Below are 19,557 nucleotides of genomic sequence, written 5' to 3'. Positions count from 1 at the left end.
CAATTAGTAATTTAGCTATCTTCCTATCCGCATTGTCGCACTTCGTATTATTGGTTGCGCTGCTTCAGCCAATGTCATGTAGATAAATGATTGCTTTTTATTGGACCTCACCATTCTTAGATGGCGCCCTTAGAACTGGTGCGTTTACGTGCTAATGGTTGCTTACATGAAGCCTTAACAAGATGGCGCGAATCAGTTTATCCAAACGCTAAAGTTTTAAGATATTTGTTTACGAGTTTTGCACATTACTATATATAATTTTCAACGAGGGTTGAAATAATTTAGTGAACCTCTGAATAGGGGATCGCGTCTAGTTAGTTAACGTGAAGGCGATATATTACTAGGGAAGACAACACCATTACAAAATGGCGCCCGTGTAATGATGCCTGACGCGAGGAACGGTTACCTATATTAAGCCATTACAAGATGGCCCTGATGCAGAACGCCACGATATACGCGACTCGAGATACACTGCAGGGTGAGTTTTAGACTGGTGGGATTATTATGAGAGTTAGTATCGATACACATATTTATGACTGTATGGCTTGACTTTCAGATACGTACCCGTATGGATTTAACATTTGGAGTTTGAGAATTAGGAACACAGAAATATTCACGAGGATTTACAATGTACATTAGGTGAGATTAATTATTCAACGGGATATAAGGTGCCATATACCAACTTACTCATGAAAGCTGGTCTTTCTGATTTCGATATGTGACTCAGTTATTTAATTAACTTTTGTAGATATGCTTTTATCCTCATAATCGTTTGAGGAGAATACAATCATTTTTGAATCTGGATTGAGAACCTTGGATATTGGGAATTGGCTTGACAACGTACATTAGGTGAGGTTATGATTTAAATAAGGGATATAAGGTGCTATGTACCAACAGATACATGAAAGTCGGTTTTTCCGAGTTTGATATGTAACTCATATATTTAATGAATTTTTGTAGATATGTTTTCACTTCACATCGTCTGAGGAGAATACAAAAATAATTTTGAACCTGGATTAAACTAAACAAACATGATCCAGTTGTCGGTCTAACTTGACAGATAACACCAATACTTATTTGGTGAGTCCTTATTGATTCGTAGTCTTATGTATGAGGCACTGTAAACTACTACCCTAAGTTGAGCAGTTATCTTACTATTATGGACTTTTTTGTAGGGTTAGATATGTATATACCTGCATTGAAAATTACTGTTTAATGCAGACGGAATATTGGATAAAGTGTTACAGTTACTGACCAGATCACTTGAGATTACACAGAGTTAAGGGTGAGTGTATTATCTCATTTATAGATACCATGCAATGCCGGATCTAGCTAACCATGCATCATATGGTGATCACAAACCACTCATTTGATTTTATTAATATGAATAGTTAATGTATACTTTTTCATGAATACAGAATCACGAATTTGGCGATTGTTTCTTCTTTCACACTCACATTGATATAGTTGTGAATTAGAATTTGGTTTGAGGGTGTTTCCCCTTTACTTACTTTGATTGCTTCTTGTGGAAGCAAATGTTGACAATGTATATGTTACTGAACTTAGAATTGATTGTAACTGTTTTGGGTTGCAGCCCTGAGGAAGTCATTGTCTTACAGACAGACGAAACACGTGTTGGCTGCGCATTTGAATAAATTGGAACTATTCAAGACACTTTATCTGTTTTGGATTGAAGATTGGATGATATTGATGATTGATGATCACTACTGATAAAGACATTATTTGCAGAGTGCTCGGAGGAATATCTTAACATTGACCCTTGGTTTCTTCAGAGGTTGTGGTAACCAATCTCTATTCTCTTCCTGAGCACCAACCGTACTGATTATTATTGAAACAGACTTGATACCTATACTTTGCTGTGCGCTCCTATAAACCGTTACCATTTTTGCTGTTGTTGTTATAAAGGTTGAGAGAGCAGCCGCATAGGTTAAAACATGAATAGGGACAAGGAGGCAGAATTACTTTTTGGAAACTTAGCGGCAGGTGGTACCATAGGGAAGTCTGTGGGTCCTCCTACTATTAATAAGAAAGAAGGCCTTAGAGCCAAATTCGCGAAATTAGAACTGTTGAAACGTACTGAACTCAACAAATGGTGGGATGCTGCCACCTTAAAACAATATTTGATTCTCAACAGGATCCCACGGGGACTGAGATCTAATATAATACCGACCTATGAAGACTTGGAACCTGACTTATATGATATATGGGAGAAGGAGCTTAATAGCAGTTCGCGTAATTTAATACAGATTTTGATCGACAATGCGGATAGGAAGATAGCTAAATTACTAATTGAAATTAACAAATTAGAAGATGAGATTAAGGAAATGAATTTACCGGAACTTACCATCAAGAATTATACTATCCTTGATGACAAATTAAATGATCTTCAGATGGACATCAAGAGAAGAAAGGCACACAAACTAAAACGTGATGAAAAAGATTATAGAATGGGACGAGTGTACACATTCGCCAAAAGATTTGACTATTTGATTAAGAAAAGTTCTCCCAATACCATTAGTGGCAGCACCCCCTTGATGAGTGATACGGATGCATCCTCTATTATATCGAGCAGTGAGAATGAAGATGCATCTGAGACAGTCTCTACTGTTAATACCAATAATTTTTTAGAGGAAGTGCAGAGATTGAGGAGAGGGAATCGGGACTCAGAATTGAGGAATCGAGAGTCCACTGCAAAAAGACAAGGAGAGGTAGCAGGGGCGGCAGGAGATCCAGGCGCAAGAATAAGGACCCTGAGATCTTGAAAACAATAATGACAAATGATGATACTACAGCATGTGACATAGAGGTGATCAATTTATCTTCTTGTGATTTGTCTGATAACATGTTATCTGTACTCAAAAAAGGTTTGGGTTTTTGTCCTGCAACTCGTATGGATTGGTGTATGGCTAAAATAGATCTGTTTAAATTGACCAGAACTCTGAAGTTAAAGAAGTTCTTTACATCTGTGCCAGAGAAAGATAAACAACCCTCTAATAAAGTACTAAGTGAACTGACTATACAAGAACTGAAAGATACTCAACTTCTTTTATCATTAACGGAGAGAGAAGATGACCCTGTAACTATGCTAAAATTGATGGAAGACTTAGAAATCACTAGATTTCAGAGGGAAGGGAGTGGACTCAAAGCAAAGTCCAAGTGGACTCCACAACTTATACCAGGTAATACCATAGATGTGTTTTTCAAAATGGTCAGTACTGAAATCGATAGAGAAATTGATACATCACGTAGAATGGGTATGAGAGGATTTCAGCACAATCTGACCTTTGGTGAAAGAGAGGCATTACAAGAACTTATCAATAACAAATCTATTACTATACGCAGTGCCGACAAAGGTGGTAATGTTGTTGTATTAGACACCTTAGATTATAACAATGAAGTCTACTCCCAGCTCAATAACACTGTTTATTATGAAAAACTCACCACCAATCCATTACCAGAACTCATTATTAAGATTAATGGGGAAATTAAGATATGGTATGATTTAGCACTTTTGGACCATGATGAATTCCTTTACCTGACTTTGAGCAGTCCCAAGGCACCTTGCCTGTATACTCTTCCTAAGGTCCACAAATGCCGGGACAGTCCGCCAGGGCGGCCGATTGTCTCCGGCATAGGTGGTCCGACGGAACGACTATCTGAATTCATAGATTGCTTCCTGAGACAGTATGTATATAACCTTCCGTCCTTCATTGAGGACACAAAACATGTTCTAAACCTACTGGAAGATATAATTTGGGAAGATGGCATGTTACTAGTTACATTAGACGTGGTATCATTATATACTATCATTGATCACAATCTAGGTATACGTGCTCTGGATCACTTTCTCAGCCAACGACCTGCTGAAATGTATGACCATACTCAAATGTTACTGCGAATGACAAAATTAGTTTTAGAGAACAATGTGTTTATGTTTGACGGAAAGTGGTTCAGACAGCTCCTTGGGACCGCGATGGGTTCACGATTCGCTCCGTCTTTCGCCAACCTATTCATGGGTTGGTTCGAGGCGGAGCGAATCTGGGGCCCGGCCGGAAGTGAGTGGACCCAATATATACATTATTGGGGACGCTTCATTGATGATTGCCTGTTGATATGGACAGGCTCAGTTGACTCACTGAAGGGTTTTTTCGAATACCTCAATGAGAATGCATATAATTTGAAATTTACTACGTCCTATGACACACAGAGCATAACTTTTTTGGACGTTGAGTTGTTCGTTGAGGATGACAGAATTAAGAGTAGGATGTTTAGGAAACCGACGAGCTGCAATGCAATTCTTCATGCAGAAAGTAGCCATCCTAGTTGTCAGAAAAGATCCATACCCTATGGTGAATTTATTAGGGCTCGTCGCAATTGTGTGAATGACAAAGATTTTGAGAGCAATCTGTTGGACATGTCAAATAGATTTCGTAACAGAGGTTACAATGAGGAGACAATCAGATTAGCTGTATCCAAAGCTAGGAAAATTAGAAGAGAATCCACCCTGAAGAGACACAAAAAGGAAGATATAATTGGTGATCAGAAAGTGAGACTAATTACGAATTATGGTGTAGACAGCTCTAAACTATTCACAATTTTTCAGAAACACTGGCACCTTCTTGTCATGGATAATGATTTAAGACCACATCTATTTGACAGACCGAGCTTGACTTTTAGGAGAGGGACTACCTTGAGGAATTTATTAAGCCCAAGCTACCCAAACAAATTGAACAGAACTGATTGGCTCAATAGTTTTAAGGGGTTTTATAAATGTGGTCGTTGTGTGTCCTGTAGATGGGCCAAAAAGAAGGTACTAACCTTTGAATATAATAATTCTGGTACATATACAATTGGAATGTTTATGAACTGTGACACCACATTTGTGGTTTACGTGATATCGTGCTCCTGTGGAAAGATTTATGTAGGGAGCACCATTAGAAGGCTTAGGGACAGAATTGCAGAACATTTTAGAGCTTTAAAAAATGGTGATACACGCTATCCGATTGCATCCCACCTAGTACAAAATTTTGCGAATAAAGATCAGCATTGCTTCACATATCATGGTATAGACCATATTAAAGCAGACCCCCGTGGTGGGAATAGACTTTTGCAGTTGAGAAGACGTGAAGTTCAATGGCTGATCAAATTGAAGGCCGTGGAATGCGGTCTCAACGTGGATCATGAATTTGAATTCTACCTGGGTAATTGAATTTGAAGTATTATGTACATTTCACATTATGAATGAAGAGCTGGAGCATGTCTTATTGATATGTTATGTTGTTGTTTTGTCGCCTCGAGGACATACACAATATCCAATGTGTACATTATATCACATAGAATTGTTGAGACTGGGATGATTCTATGTTTAACAGACGTGAATAATTCTCTAGTGCAAATTTGACTAAAGATGATAGCGCTAAAGACACCTACCTTTCGGCTACCTCTCACTTTGTGTTGGTAATTTGTGACTTTGAAACGACACATTATGGTTTGTGTAACTCATATGTATCGTGGACTGCTTGGTTAACGCATTGCAGTAAATACTTGCTCAATAATACACTATTGGGATATAGACATATTGTGAATTTTGTACTGTTAGTTCACAATCACTGCTCTAGACACTTAGACTAACAGCTAGGATTATGTGAAAATATGAATATAATTATTCGAAGTTGGCGCTGCCAGTTAATTTATTTGAAACAAATCATAATCAATAATTTATAGGTATAATATGGCACGATAACGTATATAAGTGTAGAATATAATTTAGAGCACTTCGAATCATTGGTTACGCTGCTTATTTGAAATAAATCATAATCAATATGTTATAAGTATAATATGGCACGATAACATATATGAGTGTTGAATATAATTTAGAGCACTTCGTATTATTGGTTGCGCTGCTTTAGCCAATGTCATGTAGATAAATGATTGCTTTTTATTGGACCTCACCATTCTTAGATGGCGCCCTTAGAACTGGTGCGTTTACGTGCTAATGGTTGCTTACATGAAGCCTTAACAAGATGGCGCGAATCAGTTTATCCAAACGCTAAAGTTTTAAGATATTTGTTTACGAGTTTTGCACATTACTATATATAATTTTCAACGAGGGTTGAAATAATTTAGTGAACCTCTGAATAGGGGATCGCGTCTAGTTAGTTAACGTGAAGTCGATATATTACTAGGGAAGACAACACCATTACAAAATGGCGCCCGTGTAATGATGCCTGACGCGAGGAACGGTTACCTATATTAAGCCATTACAAGATGGCCCTGATGCAGAACGCCACGATATACGCGACTCGAGATACACTGCAGGGTGAGTTTTAGACTGGTGGGATTATTATGAGAGTTAGTATCGATACACATATTTATGACTGTATGGCTTGACTTTCAGATACGTACCCGTATGGATTTAACATTTGGAGTTTGAGAATTAGGAACACAGAAATATTCACGAGGATTTACAATGTACATTAGGTGAGATTAATTATTCAACGGGATATAAGGTGCCATATACCAACTTACTCATGAAAGCTGGTCTTTCTGATTTCGATATGTGACTCAGTTATTTAATTAACTTTTGTAGATATGCTTTCATCCTCATAATCGTTTGAGGAGAATACAATCATTTTTGAATCTGGATTGAGAACCTTGGATATTGGGAATTGGCTTGACAACGTACATTAGGTGAGGTTATGATTTAAATAAGGGATATAAGGTGCTATGTACCAACAGATACATGAAAGTCGGTTTTTCCGAGTTTGATATGTAACTCATATATTTAATGAATTTTTGTAGATATGTTTTCACTTCACATCGTCTGAGGAGAATACAAAAATAATTTTGGACCTGGATTAAACGAAACAAACATGATCCAGTTGTCGGTCTAACTTGACAGATAACACCAATACTTATTTGGTGAGTCCTTATTGATTCGTAGTCTTATGTATGAGGCACTGTAAACTACTACCCTAAGTTGAGCAGTTATCTTACTATTATGGACTTTTTTGTAGGGTTAGATATGTATATACCTGCATTGAAAATTACTGTTTAATGCAGACGGAATATTGGATAAAGTGTTACAGTTACTGACCAGATCACTTGAGATTACACAGAGTTAAGGGTGAGTGTATTATCTCATTTATAGATACCATGCAATGCCGGATCTAGCTAACCATGCATCAACCATGCAACTACTTGCCATTTCGTAAGAAACTAAAGGCACATTTATTCCCCAAATAGATCCCCCTTTTATATCTCTCCCCCGGCCCTCCCCCTCATCAGGATCACAACTCTCACAGCGCGGGGATGCCCTTGGGTCACCAGGCGCTTTAGAAATCGCTAAATAAATAAATAAATAAAATAAAATCATATGGTGATCACAAACCACTGATTTGATTTTATTAATATGAATAGTTAATGTATACTTTTTCATGAATACAGAATCACGAATTTGGCGATTGTTTCTTCTTTCACACTCACATTGATATAGTTGTGAATTAGAATTTGGTTTGAGGGTGTTTCCCCTTTACTTACTTTGATTGCTTCTTGTGGAAGCAAATGTTGACAATGTATATGTTACTGAACTTAGAATTGATTGTAACTGTTTTGGGTTGCAGCCCTGAGGAAGTCATTGTCTTACAGACAGACGAAACACGTGTTGGCTGCGCATTTGAATAAATTGGAACTACTCAAGACACTTTATCTGTTTTGGATTGAAGATTGGATGATATTGATGATTGATGATCACTACTGATAAAGACATTATTTGCAGAGTGCTCGGAGGAATATCTTAACATGCTCAATATTTGCCTTAAATGAGTATGCCCGCTAGTAAATGGACTATGTAGAGCACCTTTTCTTCTCTTCTGAGCTAATGTCATACCAGGCCAAGCGAGGCAGTTTAGTGAGTGAGACTGAAGGGTTTTACGAAGGGGGTGAGAAGACTAATGAAATAATCTAATACGTCATGGACTGCAGAGGCTGTCCATAACAGTTATTGGGTATTTGGGAAATGAAAATATTAGATTTTATTTTTTCTATAAAATGTGAAAAATCCTCAGGCATCCCATAAAGTTACCTTAAATGTAATCATAAATTGAACAATTTTGCTAGACATTTGACAACCATGTTTTTAGAATTTACAAGGGATAGAACCCTAAACCCTTTGTAAAGGTTTCAAATCCTTTAACATTCTGGTCATTATTGTTTACAATTGAACATACATTACAATTGACTATATTCCTAAAACAGTGATTGAAACAGTGCTCAAACCCAAAAACTCTTTATAAAGTGTTTCTCTCAGTGTCCCAGTGTGATTTAAAATGGCCCATTTAGCACTTTTATCCTTGGAGGACATCAGACCCCTTCACAAATTTTCTATAAAGGGCTATTTACATAATTCCACTATTTTGTGTACACATCCTGCACTAAAACTTAAGAACATGTCCGTTGTTCTTTGTTGGGGAACTGGCTAGTATTAAAATTTAACATGTTTCATTTTTTTTTATCTGGAGCGTTCAAGTTATCAGTGGGTAGCAGTCAATGAGGCCCTTGGTCAAATACCAAACTGCTTATTGAATAAAAATTCTCCAACCCCCCTGATCGAGAGGAAAGAAAAATAGCTACGGGTTTTTGAATACATTGTAAGAATTGTAGAGCTACAGATGACAGGAGAGTGGGTTTGGAATAAATAGATGATGTGGAGAAATGGGGTGGAAATTACGTGGTGAAAGTGAGTGGGAAAGTAGCAGGAGTGAAGAAAAGACAACCTATGGTGTAGTCTGCGGGGACATGATAGTTGGGAAAGAAGGAAGTGAGAAGAAAATATAATAGTGCAGAATGTGAATGACTAAGTGCTAGGAAATCTGGTAGCTATGGGAAGAAGCATGTTGGAGTGGTATAGGTGAGAGGATGAGAAAGGTAAATATGACAGCAAAACCTGGAAGAGGGGATGAATGGATTAGAGTTAGAAACCACAAGAAAGCATAGAGGCATGTGGATGTAAGTGGAAGAAATGAGAGGGATGAAGGGAAGAATGAGAAACTAAGAGGTAAAGATACAAGTAAAACATGTGCAGAGGACAAAGAATTAGAAAGGTGACAGAGGTGAAGGTGGAGACAAGAGGAACATGTGTGAAGATGAGGTAAAGGTCGAGAAGAACAGTCTTACAAATGAGAGGCATATTGGCAAACGTTGAGATAAGAAGATGAAGAGATGGAAACGAAAGAGAGTAAAGACATACGTGAGAGGACTGATGTGTGGAAGTAGCAGTAAGAGAATGAAAGGTGAAACTCGAGGTGAGTAATTAGAAGGTGATAACAGAGAAGCAGACAAGGGGTGGGGAATGAGAGAAAATGGAGGTAAGAGGAGGAACAGAGGGCAAAGAAAAAACAGCGACATGGATGTAGGTGATGAAATGAAAGTTCATACTGGGAGCATTAGAAGATAAATATGGACACAGGTTAAAGATGGAGACAGCTGCATCTTGATACTGTGGGTCGAAAAGAACTGGAAGGATGCAATCGTGAGCGAAAGAGTTCTCATATATCAGCAAGGAACCATATCACAGGTCTCACCGACATAGTGCAGAGTGTGTACAGTTTATGTATAGAGGCTTTATAGATGCAACTACAGTTGTTTCTACATAGAATACGACAAAAAGGATTGCAATATGCAACCAGATTGTCCATTTGAAGCAATAACTCTACCTGATATTAGCACTCTTAGATCCTCATTCTGAGTAGCCTGACGAACTCATTATTATTATTATAATGTGGCCCTTATAGTTACCAATACCAGGTGTATGGTAACTTTGGGGAAATATAATTATTGGAGTGGGACTCTTTCAGCTGCTGAAGACCATAAATAAAACTAAACTGATCTGCGGTGTCCCACAAATCTTGTAATCCCAATGGATTTGGTCACTGCTGTTACTAACCCCTTCAAAATTAAGAAGACTCTCAGAATAAGGACATCAGTGAAAAAACACATGGACAAAACACAGTACAGCATAAAGCCCTGAAATAGTAATTTAAGACAATGAAACACGGGTTGTCTGTGCAAGAACTGTTCTTTACAGATTGCAAAGATGGGACCTCTTCCAATTAATTTTACATAACTTCATTTAATATATCATGAACAAATTTACAGACTGATTGCAACATATATTTGAAGTAATCATTATGTATATGGAGTGTAAAGGGTGACGTCTGAAGTTTATGTATTTTAGTTAACCCACAACATCAGGGGTCGAATTATATATTGTGCCTTGGAGTCACAACGGGTGAGTGTGCCCATTTTTTGTGCCCACAGGGCAGAATGGTATTACAGAAGGGGACGTAGATGCTTGTGCAAATGACGGAATCTTTTTGCCTCTGCACAACCCCCATATTAGAGACGTGGCACAGATGCAAACAGGGCCCTAGAAAGGCTCAACAATGTGTACCACAAAAAAGGTGGTGCACCACTGTCAGTGAGACTCCTAAAGGGAGCCCTCTGGAGGGGAAAAGTAGTCTCATGGAGCCCACAGACATTGCCCTGCAGACGTGTACAGTCACCCTCCTTGTGAAACACGGAGCATCTCTGAAGCAGCCACTCCATATTTCACTAAATGCACTTCCCCATGGGCAGCAAGAGTTGGCTGTTACCCTGGGGGCTGCACATTATTATTACTATTATTATTATTATTATTATTATTATTATTATTATTTGGTATTTGTAGAGCGCACTATAACCCTGCGGGCATCCTGGCACATTCATTGAAACAGAAGGCACTGTCCCTTTTTTCACTCAGTGCACCTGTTTAAAGGTGCTCTGTGGCGCAAAACAGGGACAATGTGCCCTTTCCCTAATACAGCCCCAAAAAGATAATTTAGTGCAATGTGAATCCATCTAGCCCTGGCCCAATCACTCCACAACAGTCCCATTAACTGTTCGTGAAATCTAGGTGTCACTTCATGCAAATAAACGCGCAGTTAAACATTTTTTTACAAATTACAAATGTCAAATATTAGAACATGAGCTTTTCAGGTTTTCGCATGCATGTGTATGCAGATACAATAGCATATGTTTTGCGTGTTGTCACTAAATATCACCTAGATAGCATGTTAGCTTTCGAATGAGTTACAAAACCATTCCACTTACGATAGCACTGTTTTCCATCAGCCCCTAGCTCGAATCCAGGGTTGCAGACACAGATAAAGGATCCCAGTGTATTCACACAACCATGAGCACACGTGCCAAGGTCTTCTTCACATTCATCAATATCTGTAGGATTGAACATATATGGTGTTGAAGACTCCATGTTTGATTGTTAAGAAAGCACAATTAGAACACAGGAATATTGAGAGCTTGATTGAAGACAATGAAGTGGCTCAGGGCTAATAATGGCTGGCATAAGCCTTCTGCTCCGCTGTTCCAATGTCTGTCTTTCTGTTTCTCCCTTTTTAATTCAGAATGTTGCACCCTTAGTGTGTGGAATGTTCTACAATCATTATGGCCCTTCTCCCTCAGGCTAAACTGGTTGTTAAAGGCCCTCTCCCTCAATACGGGCCCTTGACTGTGGCTCAGGTACATAACTCAGTTCTGGGCATTGAATATAGCCTTATAGCCCGCCGTAGAGGACTATACTGGCTATAAACGGCCCTCTCCAGCGTTTAACAAGGGAGAGGGACTTTAATAGCCGGTATAGCCCAGCTACGAAGGGCTATAAGGCTATTAGAACATTCTGCCACTAGAGGGCAGAATGTTCTTACAAAAAAGAATAAAGCCTTATGGAAGCGTGAGGGGATTGGAATCCCCTCAGGCTCCCTGAAGCCTAACTCAGTTCTGGGCATTTAATAACCAGTATAGCCCTCATCAGTGGGCTATGAGGCCATAATATTATTAGAATATTAAGCAGTATTTCACCTTTCAAATTGAAGGAAGAGATGTCAGAGAGGAGATATTCCTATGGATTAATGTAATAACTGGTCTGAAAAAACCAAGAAGCCATGTTTATGGCTGGTTGTGGTAGATTCAGCTTCAGTTTTCACTCTCTCAGTGTTAATGCATCAAAGCAGAAAAAAAGGAACAGAGGCAAAAGGTCAGCCACCCTTAGCTGTAAGATGCTGTCAGCCTATTTTCAACAACCACTGTTTGAGTGCAAGGGTCATTTCATTGGTGCAGCTGACACCGGAGTTTACCTATGGAGTGCTTATTTGCAATGCATGGACAATAAGGCGTTTGCGGCATCTTCCAGCAGCTGCATTACATGCCACCTTTCTATGTTCAATGAATCTGTGTTTTTTTATCAATTTAATTTTGTTGCATAAAGGTCACCAATTCCACATTAATCTTGCTGTTTTCATCAGCCATTGGTCTGCCCTTCATTAGTATTGACTTTTTCTTCTACTTTTAGAGTGCCAGTCTTTAGCCAATTGTGTTTCTTTGTTGCTCACCATATTCAGTGGTGAGAGTTCAGTGGCACCTGCAATGTGCACAGTAAACAGTATTTCATTTTTAACTTAATAAGACATAAGAGCAAAAGTATGTCTCAGCTGTTGTGTGGTTTTGTCTTAGCTGTCTCACTCAGAATTAATGGATTGTGAAAGAAAGAAAGAAAGGAAAGTGGGCAAAAGAGCCGACAACCTCAGTTATTGGCTATTGTCAACTTACATTCAAAGCCATTGGTTGATGGAACTGTCATTCACTTTCATTGTTGGGTTTTTTATTTGTCCAGAGAGAAGGGCAATATCACTGGTGTGGTAAATACTTGAGTTTGCATATGAAGAACTTGCATTGTATTGCATGGGTACTGAGGCATTTATTCCTAGGCTTCTACTTGCCACCTCTGTATGTTAAGCCAGTTCACAGATTTACATATTGTTATTGCAGATTAATTTCACAAGGTCCATATATTTTGCTATTTTCCTACTTACTTAGTCTTTGACTTTGCTCTGTCCATCTCCCAACTAGAACTGCTATTATGAATAGCAGGCTTTATGAAATTGTATTTGTGTTTGTGTAATTGTCTTCGTTGCTAACCACATTCAGTAGAGAGATTTCTAAGGATACTACATTCTGCACCGCAGTATAAAGCAAAAAACCCAGACCTATCGGTTTTGCCAATGATTGTTCTGCATTATGGCTAAAAGCACACCATCGAACTGTCAGGTTTACTACAAATCAGATGCAAATCAGTATTCCTTATATACAGCATAAATCGCACTATTGTGGTTGTTACTCTCCCTTTTCGTGCAGCTGTATGCGAAACCTATTGGTTTTGCCAATGTTTGTTCTTCACGATATGGCTAAAAGCACAACATCGAATTGACAGGTTTACTACAGTACAGATGCAAATCTCTAGTCCTTAAATACAACATAAATCGCACTATTTTCGCTGCTACTACCATTATTCATGAAGTTTTATGCAGAAAGAAATCTATCTGTACCTATGTAATACAACTGGAGTGAATTATGTATGATTGCCTGGTCAGATCAGTATCATTCCATGACAAAAGTGACAGGCTATTATGTGAAATTTACAAATTTCTACCAGCGTTAATACTCACAGATTCATCCCATAAATATATTTAGACAGTAACTTTCAGTGGCAAAAAATCTGACTGACTGTATCAGTTAAAGGGTGTTCTTGCAGTGCCTCAGTTGGATCTCTGGTATTCTTGATTTAATTTATTTTGGGATATGTGTATTTCCATTAAAATAGATTTTTATAATTTTGGTTGATTCTTGGGAAAGAATAAATTGGAACCTTCCTTTATTCAGTACTTTTTCTAGGCTACATCTAGCAGAACGTATCACATTCCTTGAGCTTTGCAGCTACCAAATGGAGCTGTTGACATGTTTACAAGAGATCAGCTCTGCCTGTTGGATTTTGTTGGAGTTGCTGCTCAGTTTTCCCATGAGAAAATGCACATACATTTCCATAAAACAGCCATGACTTTGGTCTCAAGGTTAAATATTTCCCTAATTTCATCTAAAAAGTTGTTTGTTTAAGAGCATTTAAAAAGTGTAAAAGTGTATGTAAAAGTAAAGCAGAAAGCATGGAACTCCAGAATAAAATGTAAAATTGTCTTTTAAACAATGTGTAAATTGCTGGAAAAATGGGGCCTCAAGTCTATCATTCAAATTGGCAATGCTAACTTCTAGTGAGGCTATTCCCAATGCTTGAGGGTGGTAAACATGTTTAACATTTCCTGATGAAGATATTGATATTTCATTAACATGTGTCATAACAGGTAAACACGGGCAAACTAGCTTAAGGACTAGGTCAAGAACTGGTTTCTACAATGATTCAAATTAAACTGCTGAATACGAATTAGTTATGGAGTTAGTGGCGTTCTTCTTTGGCCAGGCACATTTTGATTGCTAGTACTTGCTTTAAAAAATACATAGTTGTTTTCTTCCGTCCTTCTCTCTCTATTGCTGTGCCAAAGAAAACTGATCTATAGATTAATGTTTTCAGATTTTGGGTTGTCATGGAAGTTCTTTAGTTTGGAAGTTTGGGAAATTTCATTGTCCATTTAGGGTGAGTGCTGTTGTACAAGTAAGTAGCAAATTAAAAAAAAGAAGGTTCACTTGGGAAAAGAGGGATATAATCCCTCAATAGTGGCTTGAAGTCTAAGGATAGCATCCACAAACTTCACTCAGGCAAAAAAGTGCTACTGCCTGTTCACGCTAGGAGTCCAAGGTGGTATCACTTGCAACAGTCCTAGATCTTATCAGATAGATTTCATAGTTTGGTACTCACATTGTATTGTGTTATCTAAATTGTCTTTCAATTCAAGCGATGTGAATACTTACCTCTCTCCCAAGCATTCATATTAACGGTCTTAAACACAACCAGGGTAGATTATGTTTAACAGAGCTAGGAAGAGGTGCCTACTTCATCTGAAAATATGAGTTGCGAAAGATGACTGATTAACCAAGTGAAAGATGGACTACATAAACAGGTAGACTAAGGGCAAGTACTCCATTCTTTCTGTACCTTCTTCCTCCAACCCCATCCCACCAAGTAGATTAGAGAATGTTCCTTCTGCTGTTGTAATCATTTTAACTTTGACTATGCTATCTATTAAGCGGAATCCAAATAAGTAATAATTGACTGGTAAGGACATAATCCATTATTCAGAGTCAGTCAATACAAGAAGGTCTTTGCATCAGTTATATGAATTTTGCAGAACATGGAGAAGGCTTCAATCATGAGCACTAAAGCTATTGGTTCTCAAAAATGGGCCAAACCATTAGTTCTTTCCCATCTGCCAAATGTCATACTAAAGAACAGAACCATCATTTATCCCTAATGAACATCTAGGGCCTGATTCACAGAACTAACTTAAGACAAAATCCTAAACTTACTGCTTTTGGTATTCACAGAAGTTAGGATTTTGTCTTAAGTTTGTTTTAAGACAGACTTAAGACTGACTTAAGAAAAAATCCTAACTTAAGTCTGTCTTAAGTCTGTCTTAAGTCTGTCTTAAAACAAACTTAAGACAAAACCCTAACTTCTGTGAATACCAAAAGTAGTAAGTTTAGGATTTTGTCTTAAGTTAGTTCTGTGAATCGGGTCCCTATTTTGTATATGTGGAAGCAGTTCACAGAGTGTACACTTCAAGATCAGTACTTATACCATCACATAATCTTTTATCTGCAGAAAGGTGATGTCCTGGATTGCATTCGCACATTGCATGTCCGTCCCTATTGTGGCAGATGTGTGCACATCCTCCATTGCGATCTGTGCAGGGATCTCTCACTTGAAAAAGAGAATGATAAGGACATAGGTCAGCTTTTTGAAGACAGGATGGTTTTAAAAATACATTTTATTAAATACCAGGCATGCAGAGTGCAGATAATTTCCCTTTAGGCAAATGCGATCACTTGTAAAACTGCCAAAATAAAAGGATCATAGACATAAAATGTAAGCGCTCCATTAAAGACAATAGAGCAGCAGCAGGCTATAAACACTGGTATAGGCCAGAAGCTCCCAACCTTCTAATGTCCTAATACACACCCCCTGACTCTCCCTCTCCCCTGCCTCTCCACATGATATAAGGATCACTCAGTGGCGTAAGAGAGTAAGATGCTGTAGAGGAGGGCACACAGCGAGCCTTACCCTTCACTCCTTCCATTGCTTTCAGTGTCACTGGCATTCATGAGGGAACCCCTGCACGGGCACTAGACGGCTTGTAGGTTTGCTGATTGCTACGGCAGTAGAATGAGCATAAAAGTGTATTCATTACCATGTGAAGGACCATATTTTTTGTTTAAGATCCACCAGATATAAATCAATATCACTTCCTGCCAAGACGATGAGCTTCCTCGCTGGCATAGGATGCCGTGCAGGGTTGCCGATTATTACGGCAGTAGAACTGTCATGTTGTTCTTATAAACTTATACAGGCTCTGCGTGTTTAGACAACATAAACTGAAGGATTGGTGTCCAGACTGATGGCAGACACCACCACTGGGTATGTTCGCCTGCATACCAGCTAGCTCACAGTGCCACTGTAAACTCCTCTTACCAAGGAGAGAATAGTCCTTGGCAACTATCGAACATGACAACTCTGTCCCATCAGGGATGGTGGCAACAGTACAGTACATTTTTAGTCAGTCACTCGTGCTCACTTTGTCTCAGAGAGATACACAATATAAACAGTGGGGATGTTTTCAATAAGTATTTATTGGACCAGCGTCATTCTAGTGTCAAAATAGGTGTGCTGAAACAACCATAAGACAGAAACAGATATCATTGGTTATAAGCACCAACAAAGTAAACGGATGGTAGATCTCTACCATAGTTCTAAAACAATGAATACAGGCAGGTTTCAAAATACATGACAGTAGAATGCGTACTCCTACGATGCGAACCTAACTAGATGTACATAAGTGTACCTAGCATGTATGTAGGTGTAAAGCCAAGAATCCCTCTAGGATAAAGTCAACCCCATTACCTGAAGTGAGAGACTGTGGGGCCCCGTCTTGGTCTCGAGATGGACATCCCGCGAGGGATGTCAGACCATTGCAAGCTGGAGTGTCTGCATGCAGGAATATCAGCATCTCGCGTAAGTGTGCCAGCATGGAAGTCCTTTTTCTCCTCTCCCTGACTCAGCAAAGATATGGTGTTTATATACCCAAAGTGGTACCCTCAGGGGATTTACCTTGCTGTGTCATGTCGGATTTAGGATGGCGGAAGGAATGACCCTTATATATAATTATTATGCAGGAGACGGAAGTCCTGCTGAGTTTTCAAGAATCATCATGCATAATGAATGAGGCTAGATTTCAGGGAAAACCCCAAGTCCTGTAAGCAGTACTGTAACTAGGTAAAAGGTCAGCCCCAAGAACCGTTATGTAGTGTAATGGCAGGAGAAATATAGGTGAAAGGTTTGGTTGCTACCTGAGACTATACTGGGCTACCTATATGAAACATAACAGAACAAGCATTGAAATGTATTTATGATGAGGTCGTGCCATGTGAAGGACCATGCGCCAAAACATACGGTGTGTTATAAAGGTATCTACATATCTATTTGTGGCAAGGTCCACAATTTGTATTGTACGGATCTACTTTTGAAAGGGTCAGTAATCTATAAAATATTGTTTTTTACTGAAGATGGTCTTCTAGATTCATTACAATAAACACTGAAACTTCGACACATCAACCCATTTTCTGTTCAAGAATTGTGATTGAATGAAATTTAGGCACTATGTATAGGCCACTTTTTTCATTAGTTAGAGAAATGGGTTTGTACATTGGTGACTAGAAATATGTGTTATGTATGAAGATGAGACATCTGTCACCAATGTGCTTGAAGAAACATTTGTACCCATAAAGTCTTATGCAAAAGGTTTACAATATATAAATAACAAATACACCCAGTTTTGCTGAGATTATTTTCTCTGTGGAAAGTTAAAATATGTGTATGGAAATGTATTTATAATGCTACAGTAGAGCATCCCAAGTATTTATAAATTTATAATTGTTTATGAAGTAAAATCTCTTGTTAACTGATGCAAAAGTGGAGATCAGCAACGAGGAAAAAGAGGCAAAATAATGGCCAGAAACAAGCAGAAAGAGGCAAAAGAAAGGTCAGAAGGCAGCAGAAAAAGGCAGAAAATGAGCAGAGAATGAGCAGAACCTGAACACAAGAAATGAGAGATTCAAGTTTGTAACAGCAAACAATCATAGGGTTCTAATCCTATAGAGGATAAAAGACAGCCATGACAGCGATGACAGTAATAATGATTCTTTCACTAGAAGATGTTGTAGATACTTTTTATTCAATTTTTTATACCTGCCAAGCCAGTTCTTCCCTTAACTGGAGACAAGCATCCTGGGATTTGCATTATAAGTTATAGTTATTTGAAATAACTATAAATGCTAAATTTCAGTAGCATTGTATGTTTAAAACGTCATGTTTTTCTTGTTGGTTTTTTTTGTCCTCGTTCGCCAATACCAATGGATGTATGTCGTTACTACGCATGCTTTTACAACGCATGCCTTTACCACGCAACTTTTACAACGCAAGTCGTTACAACGACTTGCATTGGGGGCCGCTGGATAGTGAATAGTTTAATTTACTATTCCAACTCCAGTCCTCGTGGATAGTAGGGAAGGTTTTGGATAGTAAATTAAACTATTCCCTATCCTACAGCGCCACCCAGCGCAAGTCGTTGTAACGACTTGTGTTGTAAAAGTTGCGTGGTAAAGGTAGTGCGTGGTAAAAGTTGCGTTGTAAACGCTGTTCCCCATACCAATAGTATGCTGACCGTCTGTACATACCCCTTTCCAATAGGCTAGGATGACATGGGTTCTTCCCTCGGATTCTCTCAATACCATTAGCCCGAATCCCGGAGGGGTGTGTTTTCAGACCGAAAAGCCACTTCCCATCGATTTGGAGAGGTTAGATATCACTCCAAATTGATCAAAAGACCCTGTGGACCCTCTCGATGCTCCATAAACCATGGACATATCCATCATCTCCACTGCAACAACAAGTCCCAGTATACGATCTTTTTCCTGCTACAAACTCTGGCCATATCCATTTTAGATGTTTCATGCAAAGAAGTCAACCAGTCCGAGTGTTTGGGAGGGGTAGGATCTACCCAATGTTTACAGATTTGTCTTCTTGCCAGTAGAATTGAATAGAATAAAAGGAGTCTGGCTGGTCCTAGTATCTGGGTATGTAAGCCAAAAATTATTAGTTTTAAGTCAATTGCAATTGTCACTCCCAGTATACTCTCCAGTGTTTTTTGTACATCTTCCCAGAATGCCTGGATGGAAGGGCAATCTCTAAACATATGAAGGTCCAAGGCTTCAACCAATTCACATTTTTTTTTTGTGAACCGATGATAATTCTTGATAACCTAAGAGGGGGTGGGTATGCACGATGAGACGTGAATAAGTGATTCCTCCTCAGCCATGCTGGTTTCACTATGTTAAAGAGGATTTTGAAAGATTCCTGCCATAGATGATCACACTGTTCGTTAGGCAGCGATCCACCCCACAGCTCATCAGCCAACTTGAATTCCC

At 38.7% G+C, this 19,557-nt stretch overlaps 1 protein-coding gene across 1 annotated transcript in view; it reads right to left on the bottom strand.

The window, feature by feature from the left end:
- The window catches only part of LOC144790753 (uncharacterized), a 752,701-nt gene that overhangs the window by 249,292 nt on the left and 483,852 nt on the right, over positions 1-19,557 (bottom strand). Inside the window, exons 9-10 of the mRNA XM_078665457.1 lie at positions 15,656-15,778; positions 11,170-11,292 (exon numbers count right to left, since the gene is read on the bottom strand). Of these exons, the coding sequence (XP_078521583.1) occupies positions 11,170-11,292; positions 15,656-15,778 (246 nt within the window). The remainder of the gene's footprint in view (positions 1-11,169; positions 11,293-15,655; positions 15,779-19,557) is intronic.

This window comes from Lissotriton helveticus, chromosome 11 (genome assembly GCF_964261635.1).
Source record: "Lissotriton helveticus chromosome 11, aLisHel1.1, whole genome shotgun sequence".
Lineage (NCBI taxonomy): Eukaryota > Metazoa > Chordata > Amphibia > Caudata > Salamandridae > Lissotriton > Lissotriton helveticus.
Note: the sequence above shows the minus strand (reverse complement) of the source record. Positions and strands in the feature narration are given on the sequence as shown.